General features: G+C 45.2%; 1 protein-coding gene across 3 annotated transcripts in view; it reads right to left on the bottom strand.

Annotated features, from left to right (window-relative positions):
- The window catches only part of GALNT17 (polypeptide N-acetylgalactosaminyltransferase 17), a 438,022-nt gene that overhangs the window by 188,344 nt on the left and 224,076 nt on the right, over positions 1-25,602 (bottom strand). For all 3 annotated transcript variants that reach the window (XM_072837560.1, XM_072837561.1, XM_072837562.1), the window contains one exon: positions 20,542-20,739. In XM_072837560.1, the coding sequence (XP_072693661.1) occupies positions 20,542-20,739 (198 nt within the window). The remainder of the gene's footprint in view (positions 1-20,541; positions 20,740-25,602) is intronic.

Below are 25,602 nucleotides of genomic sequence, written 5' to 3'. Positions count from 1 at the left end.
GCAATCATCGGTCCCACAGGGTCTGGTAAGATGCCTTAATCATAGTGAGGGTCAATAAATGTTTGCTGAGTGAATAATTGAGAAGATGAATAAAGACTCTTATTAAAATGTAGAAAAACCTCACACCCAAACCTTAAGTAGTAATACTCATGGGACATATTAAATTGTCATTTGATCTTTTAAAACTGTAGAGTGAATGAGGTTATAGGAGATTAGCAAATCAGTCATGGAGAGGGGACAGGCAGAAAGAGGGACACAGAAAGCTAAGTTAGAAGTTGGGACAGGAGAAGCCAAAGGAGCCAATCAGTGTGTCTGCAGACACTGACAGAAGGAATCTGATGACCAAACTCAACATCCTGTGAGGATGTGTGGAACAGGGGAGAAAGTGCTGCCTGAGGAGGTGAAACAGAATCAAGGACAGGAGAGCATCAGCACACACTGCGTGCTTCCCAACCACGCCATCGCCGTATAACGGGCAGACACCAAAGAATGCCATTAGCGTGTATTTGGGATCAAGTTTGCTGATTACCCAGGGTATTATTGTAGACAAAAAAAAAAAAAATACCTGGAATATAGTTATGAGCGATGCCTAAAAGGAAATCTGGGTAACACACCCGTCCCCCTACTCCAACCGAGGCAGCCACTCTCAACCTGAATGCACGCAAAAAATATTTACTTACTACATTTCAGGCAGGAGTCTATACCCTAGAGAGATGGCAACGAACAGAGCCAGCATGGCTCTTACCCTTATGGAGTTCCCAATCTGGGCCTCACCGAAGCAACCACGAGAATGGGAAACTGATGGCCAGGACACAGAAGAATACTGACAGTGACAAAGAATTGAGGGCCAGGGTCCAGGCAGGCGTGGCAATCATTTTAAAGCAGCTGGAGCAAAATGGAGAAGAAGCCACCCAGGAGTCAGCAGACTGAATACTCTGACTATACTTCATGAGACAGAAACTTGCCAGGAAAAAAAAAAAAGCACAAGATGCTTTATGCTTGCTCCAGAGCCCCAGAGCCTGTGCTCACTGGAGATCCCCCTTCCCATAAGACACTGCACAGAAAGTACACAGACATCCCCTCTGTTCAGCCCAGCTTGTGCAGCTCCTCAGCGACAAACTGAGGAAGCCAAAGCCAGTGATGGAAAAATGCCTGCCAGTGTACTTCCCCGTGCACAACACACCTCTTTTCCAATGACTGTTATAAAAGTTGATCACACGGTAGCCCCTCCTCCAAAAATAACCTTATTACTTAAAAAATAAAAAATATCACCACAACACCATTAAAGCAAGAAATGAAGAATAAAGGTTCACATTTCTAAAATCTAACCACTGGGTTATTTAAAAAAATGCCTCTAAATAATTCTTAGATCAAAGAGAAAATAAAAACTGAAATTACACACTATTTAGAAAATAGTGACAACTCTAACACTACATATAAAAACTTATGAGCTGTGGTGAGATCAGTTCTCAGAGGAAAACACATAACATTAAATGCTTTTGCTATTAAGCAATACAAAAGGAAAATAAATGAACTGAGGTTTTAACTCAAAGGGTAGAAAGCAAGAAACCAAGGGGCAAGGGGACAGGACAAAACAAGTTGTAGAATTCAAATACAAGGAAAGAGAGGAATTGTTACATCAGGAGCTGGTTCTTTGAAGAGGCCAACTAATAGATTATAAAATTAAATCTAATTTTCAAAGGAGAGAAAAAAACCACCTACATGCCATTAGGACTGAGAAAAGGGCTTTGGCCACAAACATAAAGAAGCTTTTACATGTTTTAATGATAAATGAATGGAAGAAATGTCAACCCAGAAAGCTTTCGGAGACAGAGCTGAAAACTGGCAAGAGCCAACCACTCAAAATCCTGGAAAAGTCATCCAGGATTACTATCCAAAAAGGCACTAGTCCCAGATTGTACTACAAGGAAATTCTGTCAGTTTTCTTTTCTTTTCTTTCCTTTTTTTTTTTTTTTTTAAGGAATAGAAAAATACCATACAATCTGAAGTAGCACGGAACACAGAAGAAAATGGAAAAGTTGGTTCTTTTTCCCCACACAGGTAAAATGCCCATCATAAAAGCAGTAAAGCAAGCATACACGCACCTTGAAAACATCCGGCTCAGTAGCCGGTCACAAAATACCACTTATCTCATTTGCATGAAATGTCCAGAATAGGCAAATTTGTAGAGACAGACAGTAGATTAGTGATTGCCTAGGGCTGTGGGGATCAGAGGAAATGAGTAAATGATTTCTTTTAACGGTGATGAGTATGTACTAAAATCACGATAATGGTTGCACGACTCTGTGAATACACAAAAAAATCATCTAATTATACATTTTAAATGGACAAAAGGTATGACACATGAATTTTATTTCAATAAAGCTGTTTAAAAAAACAACAGCATATACACAATCAAAAGGAAAAACTATATACAAGTGTCACTGCTAAAATGAGGATTGAAAATTTTCATAAAAAATTCCTAGCAACTAACACATGACAACCCAGTAGAATTTACTCCAGGAATAAAAATATGGCCCTATTTTAGATAATCCATTTATACAATTCAAAATATTAATAAATGAAGAGAAAAAATAATCACACTGATAAGTGCCAGAAAGCCACAGGGAAACATGTATTCTCAAGAAAAACCCCTACAAAATTAGAAAGAAAATTTCCTGAACCTGATGTCTTTTTCAAACAAACATCCAATATTAGTTATAATGGTAAAATGCTCAAAGCATTTCATTAAGTCAGAAACGAGATAAAGATCTGCTGTTACCATCAATATTCAATGTTGCTCTCTAGATTTCAGTGGAGGCAATAAAAAAGGTAAATATAATTAAGGGAAAGAAAAAGGCAAAGCTATGTTTATTTGTTCATGAGATGCTCTACCTTGAAAATTAAAAAAAAAAACAAGAAAGTCAACAAAAATTATTAGAACTTTTAAAGACTCCAGAAATGTGGCCAGTTATCATTTCTAATGAAAACTTTTTTACTGAAGTAGAGCAGACATTTTTTAAAAAGCAAACAACTCTCAAGTGTTTAGCCTGGTCAGTTCGAAAACTGAACACCCCCACTTAACCATCATCCAAGTCAGAAACAGAAGATGATCAATCTCCCAAAATCTCCCAGTGCACCCTCCTAGGCATTACTCTGTGGTTACCTGCCCAAAGGTAGCTACTATCCTGATTTCTAACATTGCAGGTTGGTTGTACTTACTTTTAAAACTTATATAAAAAGGATCAAATAGTATAAACTATTTGAGATCAGGATTCTTTGATTCAATATTATGTTTGAGAGATGTACATGCCCTTTGTTTTGAAAAAAAATGGCATTAATATCCTCAGATAATTAGAGAATATACCACATTCATAAAATAAGAACTGGGTGCTGTAGCAAAAGATGAGTTAGAGAACCAATTAGAACCCCTGAAAATGAAAATATAAAAGCAGAAACAGAAAGTTTAGAAAATAAGGTTAAGAAAATTTCCCAGAGTATATAGTCAAAAGGCAAAAAATGAAAAATAAGAGGGCAAAGATTATAAAAACTTAGAGAACTGGGCAGGAGGTATGACACTCAAATAAAATGAGTTCCAAAAATGAAGAACCAACACACACATACATATACACACATAAATAAAGTATATTAACAATAAATACAAGTTTCCATTGGAAAGCTCTACTGAGCATCTAGGACAATGGATAAAAGCAAATGCCCAAGTACATCATCATGAAATTTTAGAATACCTGGGATAAAAGGATTTCTAAAAAGATAATGACAAGTCACCTTCAAAGAACCAAGGTCAAATGGCTCTGAACTTCCCAATAGCTGTATTAAAAGTCAGAAAGCCTTCAAAATCTGAAAGAAAAGTCATTCCAAGTGGGAAGCATGAATCCATATATTTTTAGACATGTAAGGACTAAAAACTTTACTTGAGGATATGCATCACTAAATTGAAGGAGTAAGCCAAGAAAATAAAGGCATGAGATCAGAACACAGAGGACCCAACACAGGAAGAGTGGAAGGGAACCCTAGAATCTATTAAATTGCACAGCCTGTCCCAATGGAAAAGGCCAGGGCACTCTAGAGACATTTCCTCAAAAAGATCATCTGATCAGAATATCTAATGTGGCTGAGAGGACTGAGAGGGAATTCAGACAAGAGGTAGAGGGTCTGAGGTTGAATTAGTGAAAAGTATACAGAAAACAAAATAAGCAGATATAGGGCTGCCTGTGTGGCTCACCTCGGTGGCTCAGATGGTTAAGTGTCTGCCTTCAGCTCAGTTCATGGTCTCCAGGTCCTGGAATTGAGCCCTGCATCGGGTTCCCTGCTCTGTGGGGAGTTTGCTTCTCCCTCTCCCTCTGCCTCTCTCCCTGCTTGTGCTTTCTCTATCTCTCTCTCTCTCAAATGAATAAAAAAATATTTTAAAAAAGTAAACAAACAAAGAGAAACACAATGATCAAGTACAGGAAAAACAGAAAGCTGAGCAGGAAAGGGGAAATAACCAAAGTATACCATGTAGATCAGGAGTAAGTTAGTATAGTAATACAAATATTTTTAAATGACCTACACAAAATTACAATATAATTATAATGGAGGATGGGGAAGGGATGAGAAGTACTTGTAAATCCCTCTGCCAGGTAGGTATGGGTGAATGATAAGGAGCTATTACATCAGCTTCCATAGTAGGCAGTCAAGAAATCATGCCCAAATCTCAAAAAACAAGCAGGACTGGAAGTTTGTTATTTGGAAAGAGACAGGTAAGCAAAAGGATTATTTTTGAGAGTGGACAGTGATCCCTCTAGAGAGCAAATAGAGCCTTCAAGACTATGTATTAGGACTTTAAAACACACATAGATATAAATTTCATAAAACTACAAAATAAATTAAAACATTATTACCAGTGGTATGATGATGAGGGATCATCTAATAATTTCTGTATTTTTAAATTTTTACAATGAATATTAAATTTACAATGAATACATAATTAAAAAAAAGTATTTTTACAATGGATTTTCAAATTCCCCACTCGCCTCGCCACTGTCCTTGTTCTTCCTTGTTGGCTGGAAGACAACATCTGGATTAGAAGCAGAACAAAAAATGACTCTTACTCCTTCCCCTTCTGAATGCCTATAGACAAATTATAGAGCTCTAATTTCATGGCTGTCAGCCTCTGCTCCCCCCCTCATATTCTTTCAGATTTGAAGTCTCTGCAATTTCAAGTTTTTTCCAGCAAAAATTCCAGTTTTCCAGCGATGACTACAAGTATCAAGGATTTTTTTTTTCCTCTAGACATTCTAGGGTTTGGTGGAGGACAGTACGGATGTCCCAGTCACGTGAACATTTACAATCCATCAGACCACCGTTCTTTACCACTTCGAGGTCTGAGACTGTGCACAAAGGGACACACAAAGACAGGGGGGTGGAAAGGTCAGGGTGGCCACCTGGAGAGAAGGAATATCTCCCAGCCACAGAAGCACAGATGTAGACTGGAGAAGTTCAGTCTTTCAGGCAAATTCATTGCATTTAAGGGTTCCAGCAATTTATAATCCGAGCTCAGCTGTCAGGTCACCAGAAATCCAAAGGGAGACATGGGGCTGGGGTGAGAGGTGTGGCTGGCAAGCAGAGAAGTGGGATTAAGAGGTGTGATTCCAGGGCAGGCACAGCAACAATTTCCAGGAGCCTAGGGCTCTGAGTAGATGCATCCATGAGAGAGGGCCTGGCCACACAGCAGCCCGTGGCTGCTGGGAAGCTGGGATTCTAGGACAGAGCGCGCTGGTGGAGCAGAGGGTTTCAAAACGGAACCCCTATTCCAGGAGCCTCGTGAATAAAACAGAGGCCTACAGGAATAGTGCTGGCTACCTAGAGGAAGAAGGACACAAGGGATGCCTGGCGGCTCGAGGCGCAAGATGCCAAAGCCCCTGTGGGGGCTGGGCCCACCATGTCAAAACCAGGGCCCAGGCCCAGAGTGGGACCAAGACTGCAGAAGATAAGGGAGGGTGGGAACCTCAGGGGAGCTGGGGAATGAACAAGCCGGGAGAAGACAGAGGTCTCTGCCCACTGTCCTGTAAAACCTGGAATGCAAGAAGAGCCTCAGGGAAGCTATCCTTCACAGACCCTCTTCTCTTTGCTCTGGAAAAGGCAAACCCACGTGCTAGAGGTGGCAGTTTGAAAACCGTCCACGTGCTTTCCTTCCTTTGGGCTACACAACTTCTGCTCGCCAGCTCTAAGCTGCAAGGGGGTGACTGGGGAGCTTTCCCAATGCCCTCGCTGCCTCTTTCAGGGCTGAAGCTAAGCTCAGGGTAAGCAGAGCCGGAAGAAACTGGAAGAAAACCCTCTCACTACACCAAAGCTGAGCCCTGGGGTCGGTGCTGAGAAGAACAGAGATGGGCTCTACAGGAAAGCCCACGGCTTCCTGCCTATGGTCCCATGGGAAGGGGCACAAGGAACAGGAAGGTGGTGAGCAGTGACAGGTGCCCAGTTTTGGCCCAGAAAGAGGGAGCGCTGTGTTCCACGGAGACATTGGTACAGAGGGCACAGGAGGGCTTTTGCCTCCATTTCCCTTGGGAGCCCACACCCATCTAGGGCTCACCTCATCAAAATGAACCTGATGGTGCAGTGTGGCCATGGGGCAGGAGGCTCTGCTCCCTTGGATGGAAGGGGGAGGCTGAGCTAAAAGCCAGAAGAGCAGCTGAGTATCTCTCCTGAAGCAAGAGGAGCCTGCAGCTGAGACTGGGATGGGTGGGGGGAAAGATGACCAAACTCAGGTGCCTGTCACTAGGCACTGACAGATGGGCCCTGGCCAAGCCCAGAGGTCAGATCACCATGAGGCTGGCTGTAGTCCTCTGCCAGCAACTGTGGTCGGGCCGGGAGCCACCAGGCAGGCCAGGGACACTGCTCAAGGGAAGGACACACAGAGACATTAAGGCTTCCACTCAGCCACCAGGGCATGAGCCCACCCACCTGTCCCCACACCTGCTCCCCACAACACACGCTGTCTGGGCCTGAGCAGTCCTTCTGGAGGCAGCTGAGCATTTCCAAAGGGACAAACCCAGCTACAGTCCCTAGATTTCTGAACAGGGTGAGCCTGGCATACAGTAAAGGCACAATAAATATTTGTTGCTACTACGTCAACGAAGGATTCGCTATTCTGCACTTTTCTATCCAAGACAGCAGAAACTAAAGAAATTTCATAACAACTCAATGGCAGATGTGCTGTTTTATCCTTCGTCTCTAGCTCAGAGCATTTAATTGAGGGGGCTGGAGGCAGGGTGAGAAGGTGCGTGCTCACGGCCTTGCTTTGTCTCCATTTTTGCTTCCATTTACTTCCTAACAGCACATGCCACTCCCCGCTGGGCGAGGGGTCGGGGATGGAGCGGTCCATACACAAGTAATAGTAGCTCCTGGATTGGGAGTTATGATCAGTTTGATTCTCAGGACAGGTGAGAGCAAACTTGCTATAAACCTTTCTGAGCGATGGTGAAAAGATACATAAACGCGTTCACCAGCTATGCTAAGTGGAGTCAGGACTGGAGACGAAGTGGACCTCCCATGGGAGATGCTGTGACTTGCCCAGAGTGCTTCTCAGACTTGGTTACAGCACGCGAGTGGTTCAACCTGCAGCTGGTTCTGTCTACAAAACCATCTGCAGCCACCACGTACGCCACAGTCGGAAATCCAACACTAATAAAAGACACTCAAGGAACATTTCTCTCATTTTTCCTTTAAGTTAAACTTCTTAGGAACCTGGGAGTCCATTGAACTTCATGCACAGAAGTCAAACTCCAAAATTCTGACTTGAGCATCCTACCAGGTCCATAAAGGACCTCCCGTGCTGGGGAGCTTTCCCAGACCTCAGACGCTGTCCGTTCTCAAAAGGCTTTGAAGGGGCCACTGCTCCATCACACACTACTCGTACTTATGTTGTCCATAACAGTAAAGCAAGCTTGTCACAGCCTCTCGGCTGCTACGAGGATGCTTTACCTGGTGGCTTTATGACGCGGGAGCCTGGACTTCTTGGGGAAGATGAAGCTCATGCCCCTGACCTCAGGTGGGCCTGGTTGCAGAGGCTATTTTTAGAGCCTCTGCAGAGTCATAAAAATGACTCAAATTCCAGAGAGATATCTGCACTGTGTCAACCGGACTTCCCTACATTGGGAAAGCCTCCGTCAAAGCTCCTGCAGCCTTAGAAACCGTGCTGGGTCCACAGGGTGCGGAACGCCGGGGTGCCCAATCAGCTGCCAGTGAACGGGCCACTTGCGCATGTGGGATGACTGGCAGCTTACTACTTGGCAGAGCAGCACAGGCGCTGCTGTCAGGGCTCGTCACTCATGTCCCGGGCCCTAGCAGAAAACCCAACTTGCTTTCTCTCCAACCCAAGCGAAATGAAACAGCCACATGTTCCTATGTTTCCATAAAAGGGAGAAGAAAATGGAGAGGGGCAAGGAGAGGCGCAAGGATTAACAGACACCGCGCACTGGATAAGTCCTGAGCAGAACTGACCTGTCGTGGAGGGGAACTCTGGCCATGCTAGCGGGGAGCCAGACAGATGGGAAAGGCAGAAAAAAAAAAAAAAGAAAAAAAGAAAAAGAAAAAGAAAAAGAAAAAATAAATAAAAAAAAAATGGCAAAGGCAGGGTAGGCATGCGAACAAGTTATGACCTGTGTCTTACCTCGTCCAGGGGATGCCCTAAAAAAGACCAGGGAGCGATAACTCACTGTGGACACACTGGGCCAGAGCTCCAAACTTTGCCGTAAGAGAAAACAATGAGGCGGCGGGGAATAAAGGAACAAAGGGCATTTCCTCCTCTGAGCTCAAACCGAGGATCTCCTATAGCTATTTTTTGGCCTTTGAGGGTGGAGTGGAGAAAAGAAATGGCAGGAAAGAGCAGGAGAAGGAAAATATATGCAAGGCTGGAAGGTGGCACATTCTGGAATCATCTAGAAAAGGAGGATTAAAGCTACCAAAGTCATGGCTGGAGCCTTCCCCTCCCTCCACCCCTTCCCTAATCATACCTATCCAGCTCCCTCCGATAAGGAACCTGAGGCCCAGCCAGATCAATTTGGCAGAATTAATGGTACTTCTGCTCCCCTATTTATGTCCAGCAATAACTCAGGAATTGGGCATTTAACTGAGAGGCAAAGCATCTTCTATTTTTAAAACCCTTAAATTTAAAAGGAAACTTATCTGCTGTTTGGCAGCCCAGCACACTGAGCCTCTTTTTAAGTGAGGAGGAGAGCCTTCCCAGCATTATTCAGATTTACCTACTTGCTGCTACGAGCTGTCATCACACATGTCGGCTGATGGAGGCAGGTCTCTGCTTGTCATCGCAGAGGACGGCTGCCCTGCAAAGCCTTGCTCTAGCTCCAGGGCATTGCCTGGGAATTTTGCTTCCAAAAGAACGGCAGCCAGCAGCGGTATCAGTGTGTCATGCAAAGAGAAAAATTGATCTACCCAGGCTGGTGTTGAAGGTACACAGGGGATGTCAAGAAATACCATTTATTTTGCCCAAAAGCAGTGCGTTCACCAATGTGTGAGCACACTTCGGTTTTATAATGAACAACTTCCCTCAAGGGACTGACTTGAGCACTTGGAACTCGTTTTCTGGGCAAATCCCCTTTCATTAAACTGCCACTTCTGGGGCATCTGGGTGGCTCAGCGGTTGAGCGTCTGTCTTCAGCTCAGGGTGTGATCCCGGGGACCTATGTTCAAGTCCCACGTTGGGCTCCCCAGAGGGAGCGGCTTCTCCCTCTGCCTCTTTCTGCATCTCTCATGAATAGATACATAAAATCTTAAAAAAGAAAGAAAGAAAGAAAACAACCCTGCCACTTCCTTGTTAACGCACAGGGTTCTGCTCCACATGCAGGATACTGATTAGGGTGAATCCAATGATCAGGTTCTCTGTCACAAGACACAGTTGTTTGAATGGACCAAATACGAAGAAAAGGGCTCTAGGGCTCCCACAGGGAGGGGCAAGGCTTGCCACTGCAGAACACAGAAGAGCCATAACAACAAAGGCAACAACTAGCATTTTTAAGCATTTTGCACTTATTGTAGTCTTCACAACAATCCTGTAAAATAGATTACTGTTCTCAATGACAGATGAACAATCTGAGGCACAAGCAGGTAAAGTAGCTTGTCTGAGGCCTTGAAGAATGGGTCTGAAAGCACATCTACCCCTTTTACAAAGAAGTAAACTAAGGCTCAAAGCCAACCGTCAAAATCCCAGCCCCAAAACAGGTCCTGGCAATGTTCTCTCCCTCCCATCACGCTGCCAACACATGGAGCCATCGAGAAGTGCTTGCTCCCAGCCTTGAGCATCATGAGTAGGCAGCAGTCTGTGGTGGCCGGCTCTCCAGAGGGGACGCATGTCGTCCTATATTTCCATGTGGGCTGGACCTGCTGCTTTCCCAGGAAGTGACAAAGTTGAGGAATATGCTCTCTCAAGGTCCTGATCAACTGTGATCACTACTTGGCATTCTTTCCAGCTATAACCATCTGACCAAACAGCAAGTGCTGTAAAGAAATGGCTATGGCTTCCCTGGACACTCTTACAGGACAGAAAACCAAGAATGCTTCATTGCTTCTCCAGCAGCCATTCTCATTCACGGAGCTCTCTTTTGGGGTCTCAAAAATGTGCAAACATGGAAAAACTTGATAAAGACTGAAACCAGGTTGCATATCCTCTGTCCTGCTTAGAACACAGTTTATACGCAATAGGAATAAATGCTCCTGAAGCAAAGGAGTGACAAACACAGTATTGCAGAGCCAGCCCCCCTGCCTGATTCTACTCGTAACAATGCTTCCTCCAGAGGGATTTGAAACCCCACAGGTGACCAGTATTGACCAAAATAACACCTTCTATCAACGGGGCTTCTTCAGGATTGTCCCCCAAAGAAAGCAAGTAGAGTTTGGTGGAGGGTTGTTATTTTTAACTATAAGTTGCCTCATGTCTTGCTTCTGTAGTAAAACTCCATTTACGGAAACTGATTATCTACAATATCTCGTGCCCAAACTTCAGAGTTCACAGTGAGTGTTTTTCATCTGAGGGACCAAAAGCTTTGTTATGGAAATTTTCTACTCTTGGGACAATCCATCTTTACACACTGGGTATGGTTTGTGGATAAGAAAATGAAAAGCTCGTCTACATAGAGGGCAAATGACCTGCCTAATGTCACAGACTCTTGGTGGCAAAATCAAACAGGTCATTTCTCTGTTACTGGACAACTGCAACGCAGGAAAAGAAGGTGGGGCTTATCCATGGTGTTTGTCTCTTCCTGAACTGGGACAGACTTCAGTTGGCACCTGAGTTGGATTCCTCTCCAGACTCTCCTTCCCTAGATCCAAAGGGAAGTACTAATCACTGTGGTCTTTAATCTGTCCTTCTACACAACATGCTGTGGCTGGCCAGGATCAGATACACAGCCTAGGTTGGTCAAGACCAGGCTCTGGCCTTGGGTGATGGTCAACTTCTGCCCAGGATGCTCCTTGTTTTCTGATTCCCTGCTTGAGACTCTAACATAGACAGATTCTGTTGCTCTGGGATTTGACCCTACTTTAGGTAGTTGGCATACTCTGTGTTGCCCTGCCACTTCCCTTCAAAGGGGGACCACACAAGACCAGGAGCCAAGAATTAATACCCAACTGTCTTATTCTCGCTGCAAGACTGGCCATTTGCTGATGGCCATCAGCTCCTAAGACAGAATTCACATTCCATTTGATTCATCTATTCAAAGTACACAATTCAACAGCATTTGGTAAGTTCACAGAGTTGTGCAATTCAACTTCAGAACATTCAAGTTTAGAACACCAAATTCAAGTTTAGAACATTTTTATCACTCTCCCAAAAAGCCCTGTACTCATCACTAGTCCCTCCTCTCTCTGCACCTTCCCCAGGCCTAGACAACTGCTCTTCTGATTCTTGTCTTTCCCAATTACTGTTTCATCCATCTTCAGTCTACTTCATTGGACTGCTGGATCGATCTGGGCTCCTCTGGTTTTTAGACCTTTCCAGAGAATGGATTTCCTCTCCTTTTCAATGCACGTTCCCTACCTTCAGCCTCCTCGCCACACCCAACATAACTCAACCCTTTGGTGTAGTAAATGGCTAATTCAGTGGACTTGGGTTGCCCAAACCCTGCACGTTCTAAAGAAAGTACTAGCTCTGACCAGGGTCCGGGAACATAACTGATAAGCCCTTGAGGTATCCTGCCTGATAAGAGTGTCTTTGCATGCCTGAGGCCCCGTACTGTACTAGTTCAAGCTCTGGGTGTGGGGAGCTGGAGCCTGTGTAGCCAAAGGTTAATAACCTTACAGTCCTAATTCCCTCTAAAAACCTTGGATGCCAAGACTCATGTGAACTTTCCTGTTGGCAAATGCTTCATACCTGCTGTTACATGTCACTGCTGGGACATGAAGTATTGTCCATGCAACTCCATGGGAGGAGACAAGCAGAAGCTCACACTTGGTTTCTCCAGGACTCTGTCCTATGCATCTTTTTCCTTTACTGATTTTAATCTGTACCCTTTTTACCAAAACAAGTCGATGAGCATGAACGCTATTCTGAGTTTTGTGAGTCATTCTAGTAAACCATCAAACCCAAACACACTCATCTTCATTCCTAGCCCTCTAGTCTCCCACATACCATGCCAGCCTGCAAGGCCCAGTTTCTGTCGCACCTTTTCCAGGAGAGACAGCATAATGGGTAAGAGTGCACACCCTGGGCAACTGGATTGGCATCCCAACTTCATATCCTACTAAGTGTGTCACCTTGTGTAAAGAGCTTGCTCTGCCTGGGAGATGGAGACCATAATAATCCTTACCTCCATGGGCTAGTATCAAATGTAAATGGATTTGCAACATGTAAAGCATAAGACTAATGCCCAGCACCCAGAAAATTCCCACTTTAGTTATGGTTTTTACGAGCTCTTCCAACCATTCCACTCACAGAGTTCCCTCTTGCCAATAAATCCACACTTATCTGTGCTTAACGTACAATCGTGCCCACTTGGGTCCCGTGTCTCCAAACAGCCAGCGACCTCGTTCGGGAGGATCATGTCATTCACCACCACTGTCCCCGCCAAAAGCTCCCACATGGCAGAGCACACAATTGGCTCCTAAAATATATTTGCTGATGCAGAGGGAAGATATTTCTATTTAAAAGTCTAGGAAAATCTGATTCTTCATGTAAGGATTTCCCCTTGAATAAGCCAGTCCTATTCCTCCAGGGAGGGAAAAACAAAACAAAACAAAACAAAACAAAACAAAACAAAACAAAACACCTTCTGTCTATACCTTTGTGTGTAGAATCTGAGATACCAGCAGCCACACGTATCCAGGACAGCCCTTTCAACTAAAGAGAATCTAATAGCCTCTAATGGCTCCTATACCTTATAATTACAATCAAATTATATGTTGGATTTAGGATGGCTAATTATTAATCATCAGCCTGAATTAGTTGTTAATGAGTAATGCCACTAATTACAGGGTCACCTGACACAGAGCAGGCGGGTACCCGTGGCACCTCACAGAAAATGCCTAATTCAACTTCAGACAGTCCCTGAAAGGAGAGTGCTGGGACATGTCCCGTCTCTGGTAACCCCAGACCCCTTGCCTCCTGGTAAGTCACGGGATTTTACAGCCAGAAAGACCCGTAAAGATGCCCACTTGCCGAGATGTGAGCTACACGCTTCTGAAGGCGGCTGGGCTAGGTTTCCATGAAGCCATGCTGCACCCAGCCTAGGTGCCACCAGGCTACACAGATTCATCCCGTCGCTCTCATTTTTGTGGCTAGTTTTCATATATAGGTGCATAAGTTTATAAATAATAAAATGTAAGTTTGTACCAAAGTACAAGCGAATTCACAGTTGTTCTTTTGTCAGGGAATTCTCATGGAAAAAAAGTGTTGAATGTATATTCCCAGGCCCTCAAAACCGCCATCCGTTACTTCTTTGCTCTTGGCCAGCTCAGCCATCCTCGATTCCTTCTGGAAATTATTCCAGACCTTTATCACTTTCCCATAACCTCCTTAGCTCTCACTTTCAAGGCTGATTTCTCCTCCTCTGTCCTGAGGAAAATGTAGTTCATAAAGCATGAACTCTCTCCTCCCACTTTTCAAGACCAAACTACTGTTTGTATTCTCGACCCGACCTCCTCCCTGTGCTTCAGGGACTTTCATTCCCAACCAGGCCCTCCCTCCTGTGTCCTCAGACCTTTCCTCTCAGTGCTCCCTGCTCTCAGTCGTGTGTACTGTGTGAAAACCCACTCTTCACATCCTCATCTGGGAAGAGGATGTTCAAGCAACAGGTGTCATATTCAAGGAGATCACGCAGAAAGTTCAATGTCAACAGCCAAGAAACAGCCAACAAGGGAGTGGAGTTTAGGAGAGGAATGCTTCCCTGCAGGGGAAGGCAGTGGGCAGTGTTGATGGTTTCACAATAGTGTGAGTATCCTTAATGCCACTGAATTCTATATCGTGAAATGGTCAAGATGGTAAAACTTACATTGTGTGTACTCTACCACCTTAAACAAAATAATCAACAAAACAGAACAAGAGGGATGCCCAAGACTGTAGCTTACAAACTATGGAAACAACGTTAGTGTCCATCACTATGATGGACGAACTGGATCAAGAAGATGTGATCTATCCATACAGCAGAATGCGATCTAGCCTTAAGAAAGAAGGAAATCTTGCCATTTGCAACAACTAGGATGAACCCAGAGGGCACAATGCTGAGTGGAATAAGCCAGACAGAGAAAACACAAATACTGAATGATTGCACATACATATGGAATCTAAAAAAGTCAAACTCACAGAGAAGCAGAGATTAGCATTGCAGTTGCCAGAGGCTGGGAGGTAGGGGAAATGGGGAGCCACTGGCCCAAGGGTACAAACTTCCAATTATGAGATGCGTAAGTTCTGGAGATATAACATACAGCATGGTGACCATGGTTAATAATAATGCATTATATACTCGAAATTAACTGAGGAAACAGATCTTACAGGTTCTCACCATTTAAAAAAAGTAATTACGTGAAGTGATGGACATACTAAATAGCTTGATGGTGATAACCATTTTGCAATGTGTACATATTCCAGAACATCACATCGTGCACACTAGTTTTCATTCGTCAGTCATTTCTCAATAAAGCTTGAAAAAAGGTAAATGTTTAAAATGCGTATGTAAATTAATTAACTGATTAATTACTTGGAAATACAAGTGGCTCTGGAGTACAGGAGCCTTAGCAATAAGAGGGCGTGGGATAGATACCAAGGCAGAGGTAGAGGGAGCCCTGGGGGAGGCCCGAGGTAGGAGGGTCCCTGTCACCTTAATAAAGTAGCTTGGAGGTTCAGATCCCCCACGCCCACGCCCTACACAGAGCAACTGAAAGAACCTTCCTCTTGCCCTCCTGAGGAAGAGGTGAGTGGGTGACAGAAAGAATAAGGACTCCAGCCACTCTTCACTGCAAAGGGCCAGCCAGGGACAGGAGGGGATCTTAATTTTTTTTTTTTAAATAGACTCCATGCCCAGTGTGGAACCCAACACAGGGCTTGAACCAACCCCCCTGAGATCAAGACCTGAGCTGAGACCAAGAGTCAGACGCTTAAGAGACTCAACCACCCCGGCTCCCTGAGGAGATCTTAATTTCAAGGGAGTTCAAATTTTTACAATGACATGAGATGGGATAATTTCTATAACGGACTGAGGTTGGTTTGTGACTTAAAGTGACCATAGGGCTTGTGTTACTGAAGAGTGATAAGAAACATCATGAGATCTACATGGGGTCTTCATGAGATCATCTGGGCTAAGGAAGAGCTCATTTCACTGAGCAAGGAGAAAACCGAGACAGTTGGGGTTTTATCAATATACTCCATGAGTTCCTTTGTTTTTTAATAATTTTTTAAGTAATCTCTATATCCAATGTGGGGCTTAAACTCATGACCCTGAGATTAAGAGTCACAAGCTCTACTGACTAGGCCAGCCAATCTACCCCATGAGTTCTACTTATTGAGTGCACTGGACATACATGCTCAGTCTCTCCCATTCTAAAAAACATATCATTTGATCTTTATTTTCCATCCTCCAGTTTCTACCCATCACCTCCCTGAGTTGAGTCTGCCTCAAATACCTCACTCACTTTCCCAGGTTCTTCATGTCCCATCTGTTCCTCCACCCACTGCCAGCTAGCTTCAGACCCAAATACTCCCTTAAAATGGCTTCACCAAGGCCATGATGAACTGACCTCTTAAGCCCAATGGTGCTTTAGGTCTTACTGTCATTAAATCTCTGACTCTGCTGGTTGTCCTCACATCTCTCCGACCATTCATCATGACTTGTCAGTCTCCTTTACAAAGGCTCCCTTCATCCCGGGAATATTGGGGTTCTCCTTGTCTTTCTCTAATGGACTTCCAGGCAATCTCTCCTTCTGATTGTTAGCCCTGACCTCTCTTCAGAGCCTCAGATGTCATCCATCCATTCATTCACTGGCTAAAGATTTTCTGCAAACCAACTAAATGCCAGGTGGTAATTAGGCATTGAGACTACCACTGTGAACTAGCCTGGCTTCATAAAGCAGATGGTCTGGGGGCCATTAAAGAATGGTATAGAGAGGCTCTCCAGCTGGGAGGGGCAAGTAGAAACACCTAGCAGTGGTCCTTCAAATAAGCTCTGTGGATCATAAAGGCCTCCATAAACTTTGTGAAATTATATGCAAAGTTCTGCCCACTTGTACATGTTCATGGTTGATATAATCTATGCCTTTTGTTAGGTTAGCCAAAAGGTCCTTGACTCAAAAATGTCTAAAATCCACTGGTCTGATGACAGGTTACTAATGTGACACTGGGCATGATGTCACTCTGAAGAAAAATCAGGGCTTAAGTCATAGATGTGAGCCCCTTCTTTGAGAGGTGAGAGCTGGGTCAGGGATCCAAGGATTTCAATGAAGAATCATGGCAGCAGAGGGCAGTGACAGACAATGGAGATGACAGGGGGGCCTCAAGATAGGGGGGCCTCATGGCTTACCTCAAGCTCCAAAACGTCTAACTGTGCTTCTCCTATAGCTCCAAGTAACACTCCCCAAATCCCCCAGTCCCGCCATGATGCCACATACTGCAGGTGCTCCCTGTGTGGGAAACAGCAACCATAGCTGTCCTGGGGATGACAGAGGTCTCTCTCATAGCTTTGAAGAAGAGGGATTTGGGGCCACATTTTGAAGTCAGGAGATTTCATGGAATGATCTAGATTTTTTTAAAGATGTTATTCATTTATTCATAAGAGACACAGCGAGAGAGAGGCAGAGACACAGGCAGAGGGAGGAGCCCAATGCAGGACTCAATCCCAGGATCCCGGGATCATGACCTGAGCTGAAGGCAGATGCTCAACCCTTGAGCCACCCAAGCATCCCAGAATGATCTAGATGTGTGTCTTCTCTTTACAAAGTCTGAGGACCCAAAAGCCATGTGTCCCCACCCTCTACCCATCACAGGGGGCTGGTAGCTGCCTCCTTGGGTGAGGCATGTATATACTTCAGGATCCATGCCCCAGCCTCATACTTGGACTCTGCTCTCTTTCATGGCACCTGCCCACTCTCCACTCCAGAAGCTCCGGTGGAGACAAGGAAGAGCAGAGGACAAATGGAAAACCGTGGGAAATAAACTACCAGGCAGCAGAAAAAAAAATATCTATATACAGGAAGATAAAGGAAAAAGTAAAACAGAAAGGATATAAATTTTCTTTTTTTTAAGGATACAAATTTTCTTAATGCAAAATCTCCTATATTATGTTGTCTACTAGGAAGACTCAGGATCTACAGCCTCATCTAGCTGAACGCTATTTGGATTGTGAAAATGTGCTCCCCATCCCATCCTTCACCAGAATAAAGGCATTACTATTAAAATATTAGGAACACAATGGGGAGTGGAAACCACCATGTCCTAACATTTAAGAAATCACAGTGTATCTGCATAATAACATCAGAAGGGCCATAAAAATTCCTTCTTACAATTAAATAGCTCCATCCACTATTAACAAATTAAGCATTTCATAAGTTATGATACATTAAAAAGAGATCATTGATATTTGATTCTGTTTTGTACATCAGAGATACATGTAATATTAATGACTCATGATCACGACTCTATTTTCTTGAGTCTTTTTAAAATGCATATTAATCATGTGCTAATATTACCGTAACTCATAAAATACAAGCTAAATCTCGGCTTAGTGCCTTTCATCTGTAGGAAAAGCTATGTTTTCTGGGTATCTTACAGCATGGCACTGTACCCACTGCTTTCCCTCTGGGGCTAACACCCCTGTTGCACACCCATTCCCTCATCTGTCACAGCTGGAGGTCAGCCACCCTGTGTGTCAGGAAGGAAGTACTGTGTGTGCTCAGTTCAATAGCGTTAATTTCATTCATGTTATTGTGCTACCAATCTCTAGAATTCTTTTCATCTTGCAAAACTGAAACTCATACCCATCAAAGAACAACTCCCCATTCCTCTCGTCTCTCCAGCGCCTGGCAAGTACCATTCTTCTATCTGTCTCTATGGATTTGGCCATTCTAAGTACCTCACGAGTGGAATTATACGGTATTTGTCTTTGGTAGCTAGTTTATTTCACTTAGCATAATGTCTCCAAGGTTCATCCATGCTGTAGCATATGTCAGAATTCCCTTCCTTTTTTAAGGCTGAATGATGTTCCATTGTGTGTATACACAACGTTTTATCCACCCATCCATCTGCTGGTAGACATTTTGGGTTACTTCCACCCTCTGGCTATTGTGAACAATGCTGCTACGACCATGGGTGTGCAAATATCTCTTTCAACTCTTTTTGGGTATGTACCCAGACGTGAAACTGCTGGATCGTGTGGTAATTCTATTTTTAATTTTTTGATGAACCATCATACTGGTTTTCCATAGCAGCTGCATGATTTTATATTTCTACGAGCAATGTTCAAGGATTCCAATTTCTCCACATTATCGCCAACACTTGTTCCTTTCTGTCTTTCATTTGTTTGTTTGATAGTAGCCATCCTAATGGATGTGAGGTGGTATCTCACCCGTTAAATTTAAATATCCCCAAAGGTTATGCTTTGCTTCCCAGGTAGCACCTTAGTGATGAGTTTACATTATTATCTGCAAGAAGCCAAGAGTGTGTTCATACAGCATTGCACAACAGCATGAACATCTAGGTTGGGATGGAAACTGAGTCACGAGACATCTTTGGTGGAGGAAGTTACTGGCCCAAAACATCACCTTCCTTGTTGCACAAATTAACCCAGGGGCAGCTCTATTCTAATGCCATTAGTTCCTCAGGTTTCAATCTGAGCAGGAAAATAAGAGAACATGAGGCATCTAAGTTATTTAAAATGTGACAAGTCTGAACTTCAAAACCACCTGCAGAAACTCCTCATTCTATTCCACAATTCCTTCTTGCCATCCTCCTGTATGCCCACAAACACTGCCCTAAAACCAGGCCAAGGTAGGAAAGCTTCCTCCACCTCTTCTAACTTAAGACAAAACCATGATGATCTTAAGTCTGTATGGCCTTTCAGCAGAATTCCCAGAAAGTACTGAACGAGAAGTCAGATATCATCTTCGTGAGAAATCAGAGCATCTATGCTGGGCTGAACAATGCCCCCTGCCAAAAAAAATCTACATCCTAATCTCTGGAACCTGCAAATGTTATCTTACACGGGAAAAAGGACTTTGTAGATGTGATTCACCTTGGGCCAGAGGATTATTTTAGATTACCACACGTACCATAAATGTCATCACAGGGGCCCATCACACTGGAGGCAGTAAAGTCGAGGGAGAAGAAAGGCATGTGATGAAGGAAGAGGAGGAAGAGGGATGTGATGTAGCCACAATCCAAAGAATGAGGACCTCTATGAGTTGAAAAGGCACAGACATGGATTCTCCCCTACAGCTTCCAGAAGGATCCCCACCCTGTGCACACACTGAGTTTAGTTCTGTAAGAGCTCATTTCAGACCTCTGACCTGTGGAGTGTGAGACAATACGTCTGCATGTTCCCAGCCACCATACTGGGAGTAATCTGTCACAGCAGCCATAGGAATATGGCACCAAAGTTAACCTACGTCATTCAGCATCCCTTACATGGGAGCTCCCCAGCTGGGGTACCACGGGGTATTGATCGCCTTGTCTCTGGGGGCAGCAGGGCAGGACCTGGGCAAGACTCATCCAGAGCTGCCCCAAGGCCCTCCGGTTGTCCCCGGCTGTCCTGAGCACAGCCCATCGAAGATGGGGATGAATAAAAGGAGGCGAACATTCCTATCGTTTCAAGCTCTCAGGATCGCTATCTGATAAGCTGCACTTGAAAACTTGAGCTAAAGAAGCAAACTGTGGTGTCTTTGCTCAGCAAGAAAGCCCCGATGGCAGGACACCGTGAAGGCCCGCAGCAGCTTCTGCACCCTGCCGGTCCTCCCCGGGGGGCCTCTCTGCACCCCTCACTCTGGCTCCCCCCCGTCTCCATGATCTGGGGACACTAGGGCCCCCGGAGCCTGCTTGCCACCGACCTGATGGGGAGAGAAGGGTCTCCGGCGTCCCACCAGTCTTTTGGGGGGCTGATGTACATGCACCACAGCTCCCAGCTGTAGCCATGGGCCGAGTTCTCGTACCGCTGCACCTCAAAGGTGTCCTGTTTGATGTTGTCGATGGACGGGAGGATCACTCGCTTCCGGTTCTCTTGGATTCGGGACAGAACTGGCTCGGCCCTGAAACACAGGGAGGTAGAAATAAAATCTCTCTCCTGCGGCACATCTACCCCTCCAATGGCACCGGGCCCCCAACACCACAGAGAAGGAACAGCAGGAATGTAGCTAAAGGGTGAGGAGGGGTCCAGGGCAGGCCGGGGCTCAGATGGAAACTGAGGCACCGGGGTGGATGGTGCGATGTGAGCGCGCTTTGCAAGGCAGTGCAGTGCAGCTCGTGCCCTGGCCTGGAGGGATCATACAGCGCTGCTGCCCAGGGCCCGAGAGGTCGGGAGCAAGGCTTCAGAACCTGGGGGCCTCTCCCCAGAAAGCCCCAGGCCTCTCTTGTGCTGACGGCCCAAAAGCAGCCAAGGCAAGCCTGTCCTTCCCACTCTGACTCCACACAGCTCGCTCTGCACCACGGATTCCCAGCATTTGCCAGTTCCCCTCAGGCGCTGCTTGATGCTTCTTGTTTCTTCTGCAGGAGCTGAATTTTCTTTCCCAAAATGGGTCACTTCTGCCCTTGGTGGCCTGCTTTTAATAAGCATCTCACCAGCTTCTCGGTGTGTGTGACTATTTCAGTTGTTTTAATTGATTATTTAATTGATTTCCTAAAAGGGATCTAATTGAATTGGTTAGCAATGGCAGGAGGGAACTCATTGAATGCAGAGGCAGGCGGAACCCTGCCTCCCTGCGAGCCTGCCCGCTCAGGGCTGTGGCGGGAGACAGGCAGGGGGACCTGGCTCCAGGTTCAAGGTACCGCCCTGACGGCTTAGGAGGAAGCAGATGGTCAGACTCCCCCACCAGAATGTGTCTCCAAGGCAGACGTAGGAAAAGATTGTTTCCTATATTCGAGAAGGAAAAGATGGCTCTCGTAAGCCAGGGCATTAATCTCCCTGCTTAGAACAGAGCTCAGGCTTTGGAAAAGAGTCAAGTGAAAATCCCATTCCTCTGCATTATTTGGAAGAATAATGAGAATGCTCGGCCTGCCTCCCATCTCTTTTCATTTCCAGCTATTGAATTACCTGTTGGCTCATCTCATCTTTCTATTTAAAACAAGCAATAAAATATACCCTGGGCCATTGACTGCCTCCAATCCTTTTGCACACACCGTACAGGCTGAAGCCAAATGGGACTCACTTGTCAATGGTTTCCAGATACACTTCTGAGTTTCACCCCTCCAAACACCTGCTCATGCTGTTCTCCTCCGGGAATGCTCTTGGCCACTGACAAAAAGCCTAGTTACCTATGGAGTCTCACCAGATCAAGCGCCACATCTCCCAAGAAGCCGTCCTTGATTTCTCTGGAGGAGGGCTCTCTCCTTCCAGCTCTTGGACCATCTTCTCCACCTTATCAAGTCACTCTGGCTACATGTTGTCTTTGCTAATCTTGGAACACACATTATTTTCCCTAATGAGCTAAGGGTAGCTGGTATTTATGGAGCCCTTGCCATGTGCTAGGTGCCATTCTAAACATTCCAGATGGGCCAGGCTGACTAACAGATCTCACAACGGTCCTATGAAGTAGACACTATGATCTGTGTTTGACCAATGAGGTTAAGTCGCTTGCCCCAGGCCACACAGCCAGCTGGTGGCAGAGCCGGGTCTCTAACCTGGATGCTCTGGCTTCATGCCCTACCCATGAGTCTACTGTGACCTCCACTGGGTCAGGCTCCGCCGGTCTGGCGGCCTGCTGTATAGAAGCATTCAGTTCAGCCCATCGCTGTGATGAACTTCTAAGCGCAGGGGCAGAAGGCCTTCCTTCTGCTAACGCTTCTGATGCTGCAGAGCATGATCTCTGGGTCTGCGAGGAAGGTACACCTGTTCCCAGTGATCTGCACCCCTCCCTGGAGACATCCCACCTTTGCCACGCGGCCGCCTGTGCTTCCCTGCAGAGGGCACACTCCCTCCCTCACCCCCAGGCCACATGTGCCCTGCTCTGGCCCTTGGGGTGTGAACCAAAGGGATGATGTCATATCGGAGCAGCTGCTCCACTAGCCACACCCCGGCCCCTCCTCCCCCCTCCCCCCCCCCAGCCCCAGCCACAAACGTGGGATGTCCTCAACAGAGTCGTGCTTCCTGTCACTTCAGGCCGCAGAGACAGGACATGTATCTCTCACTTCAATACTGATTTGTATTTGATATTTTAAAATTGTCGGGATCCCTGGGTGGCGCAGCGGTTTGGCACCTGCCTTTGGCCCAGGGCGCGATCCTGGAGACCCGGGATCGAATCCCACATCGGGCTCCCTGTGCATGGAGCCTGCTTCTCCCTCTGCCTGTGTCTCTGCCTCTCTCTCTCTCTCTCTGTGACTATCATAAATAAATAAATAAAAAAAAATTAAAAAAAAATAAAATAAAATAAAATAAAATTGTCTGCGTTTGGCCATTTGTGCTACTTCAAGCTGGAAGCACATCTTCTGGAGAGCAAATCAGCTAAGAATTGGGTTTATTCAGGGAAGCAGCCTCCGATTCTCTGAGACCCATGAATGTCTCCATGTGACCTGCTACCCCTGCCCCTCCCTGGTCACCCCAGGATGGAGCAGCCACGACAGTCACAGGGGCTGCCCGCTGCTGGGGTGCTCGTACCCGAGGCGGCACTACGTGCCCTTGCTGAGAAATGCCTACCACCTGATTGTGTTTTTAGATAATAATACCATTATCTTACGATCCCCAGACCCATAGCCCCTAACTAAAATTCCTGGATTTTAAAAACAGGGAGAAGGGTAGCATGTCTAGGGGGCCAATATAGCTACACCAAATAAATAAAAACAGCCTCACTTTGGCAATCATCAGATTGCTAATTTATAGACTTTATATATTTTTAAATTTTTGTTCTCTTTAGGTGGCTGCTTTAACACTGCTTATTAGCGCTGTAACAAATGTAGACTTAGATAATCCAACGAATCCACCAGGCAACTCTTATTTCACGCCTTCCCATTAACAGCTTAAGGCATTTTACTACAAGTTCCCACAACCTCTAATCTTTTCACAATAAAGTAGGTTGGCATATAAAATAAAATACATGACTACTTATCTCCTACGTGATCTCTTATAGTCGTATTTCCATTTTATGTATATGACAGTCTAAAAACTGTTAACTATCGAAGTTCCCTTCCAAGAACGGAGAACGAATTCCAGTTTTTTAAACAAAAAGGACACAGTCTTGGAAGGACTTTACATAAGCGGCCAGGTGTGTAACCTGTACAAAATTAAGCTGTTTTAAATTACAGATTATAAGCAACTGATTGCAAATAGTCCTTTCTTCTCTGTACTACATTTTGGCTAATATTGCAAAACTAATGCCAGTCTTAAAAGTTGCTATTACCAATTCCGTTGACTTCAGCAAGGTATCTGAAGTTATAACAAAGACCCCTTGGGTCTCAGAATGCGGAGCACATGTGGAGTCAAGCCATAGTCAGAGGCAGTTGACCTGCTACACGGACAAGATGAAAATCTTTGTTGTCATGATTCACCGATGTTGGAGATTATTATTGCAGTATAACCTGGTGAAAGTTGAGACATAGTGTAGTGTCTACCTTGTAATGAGGGACCATAGGGACATATGTCACTCTGGTAGACATGTGGAAACTGAGTGTGATGAACATAGAGACCAGTTAGACTCTAGGCTACATGAGGGCAGATACCAAATCCTGCCAGATTCTGAACCCTGGCTGAGTGACCAACTGTCTCGGCTTGTCCAGGACTGTTCTGGTTTTACAAAGGAAAGTCCTGCATTTCAGGAAATCCTTCAGCACTGGGCAGAACAGCTGGTCACCTCACCTCTGGCCTAGGACACCTGTATGGGACAATAGTAGGCAACTAGCAAATATTTGTCAAAAGGAAGATGCAGGCAGCCACTGCGTTTAGATGCATGATGATGAGGGTGTGAGATGGGCAAGTGGAGGTCGAGGCCAAGGGGGAAGGGCAGACATCCAAAATAAAAGGGAAAACCAGCTAGAGCTAGAGGTGATGATAGCTAGAGGCTGACATGATGGGGAGGGAAGAGTCAAGTGAAAGGGGACATGAGAGAATCACTAGTTTTGGTAGAAAAGAATCAGGGAGGGAAGGATGCAGCAAAAAAGGGAAAAGCTCCAATGGAATATTCAAGTGCATCTGTTCAGAAGACTTCCAGTTCAATGATTCTCAAACCTGAGCAAGCATCAGAGTTACCTAGAGCACTGGTTAAAACAGATTGCTGGACCCACTCCCAGAGCTTCTGATTGCAGAGGTCTTGGGGAACCCAAAAATCTGCATCTCAAACAGGCTCCCAGATGATGCTGCTGATCTGGGGACCACACTTTGAGAACCACTGATGAGAGATAAATAACTCCGAAGCTTAGGGGAGGTCGGGGCTGCAAACATACAGCTGTGTGTCACCAAGTCTGATGGCAGCAGAAAAACCAGGAAAGAACACTAGTGTCTGAGATGACACTAGATACCCAGGTGCACTTGAAGGAGCCAGTGTTAACTGTGACCCCAGCTTCCAAATCTTCACACGCTCATGCACGCAACCATTCTCCTTTGATCCAGCTATTAAAGAGATTCTAAAGTGTGCTGCACATGGAGAAGAGCAGATGTTTTAATGTTTCAATGGTAACGGATAGTGGCTCTTCCAATCTGGTACTGCGAACGGCATTTATTTTTAAGATCGCACCAGTGAATTGACGCATGTCCCAAACATGATTTGTGAAATGAAAGACTCTGCTTCTTAGGAATTAAGCAAACGGAGCACAGGTTATTTAACCTCTGACTTGGTTTACCTAAACTGGGTAGTCAGCAACACCCATGTGACATGCTTTTCAAATCTACAGCCCTAATCTAAAGTCAGCACGCTCACTGAGTGCTTTGGGCATTCTGAGGCTTTACTACTCTTGTATCCTAAGTCTCC

The sequence above is a fragment of the Canis lupus genome, chromosome 8 (genome assembly GCF_048164855.1).
Source record: "Canis lupus baileyi chromosome 8, mCanLup2.hap1, whole genome shotgun sequence".
Classification (NCBI taxonomy): domain Eukaryota; kingdom Metazoa; phylum Chordata; class Mammalia; order Carnivora; family Canidae; genus Canis; species Canis lupus.
This window is presented reverse-complemented; position numbering and strand designations above follow the sequence as displayed.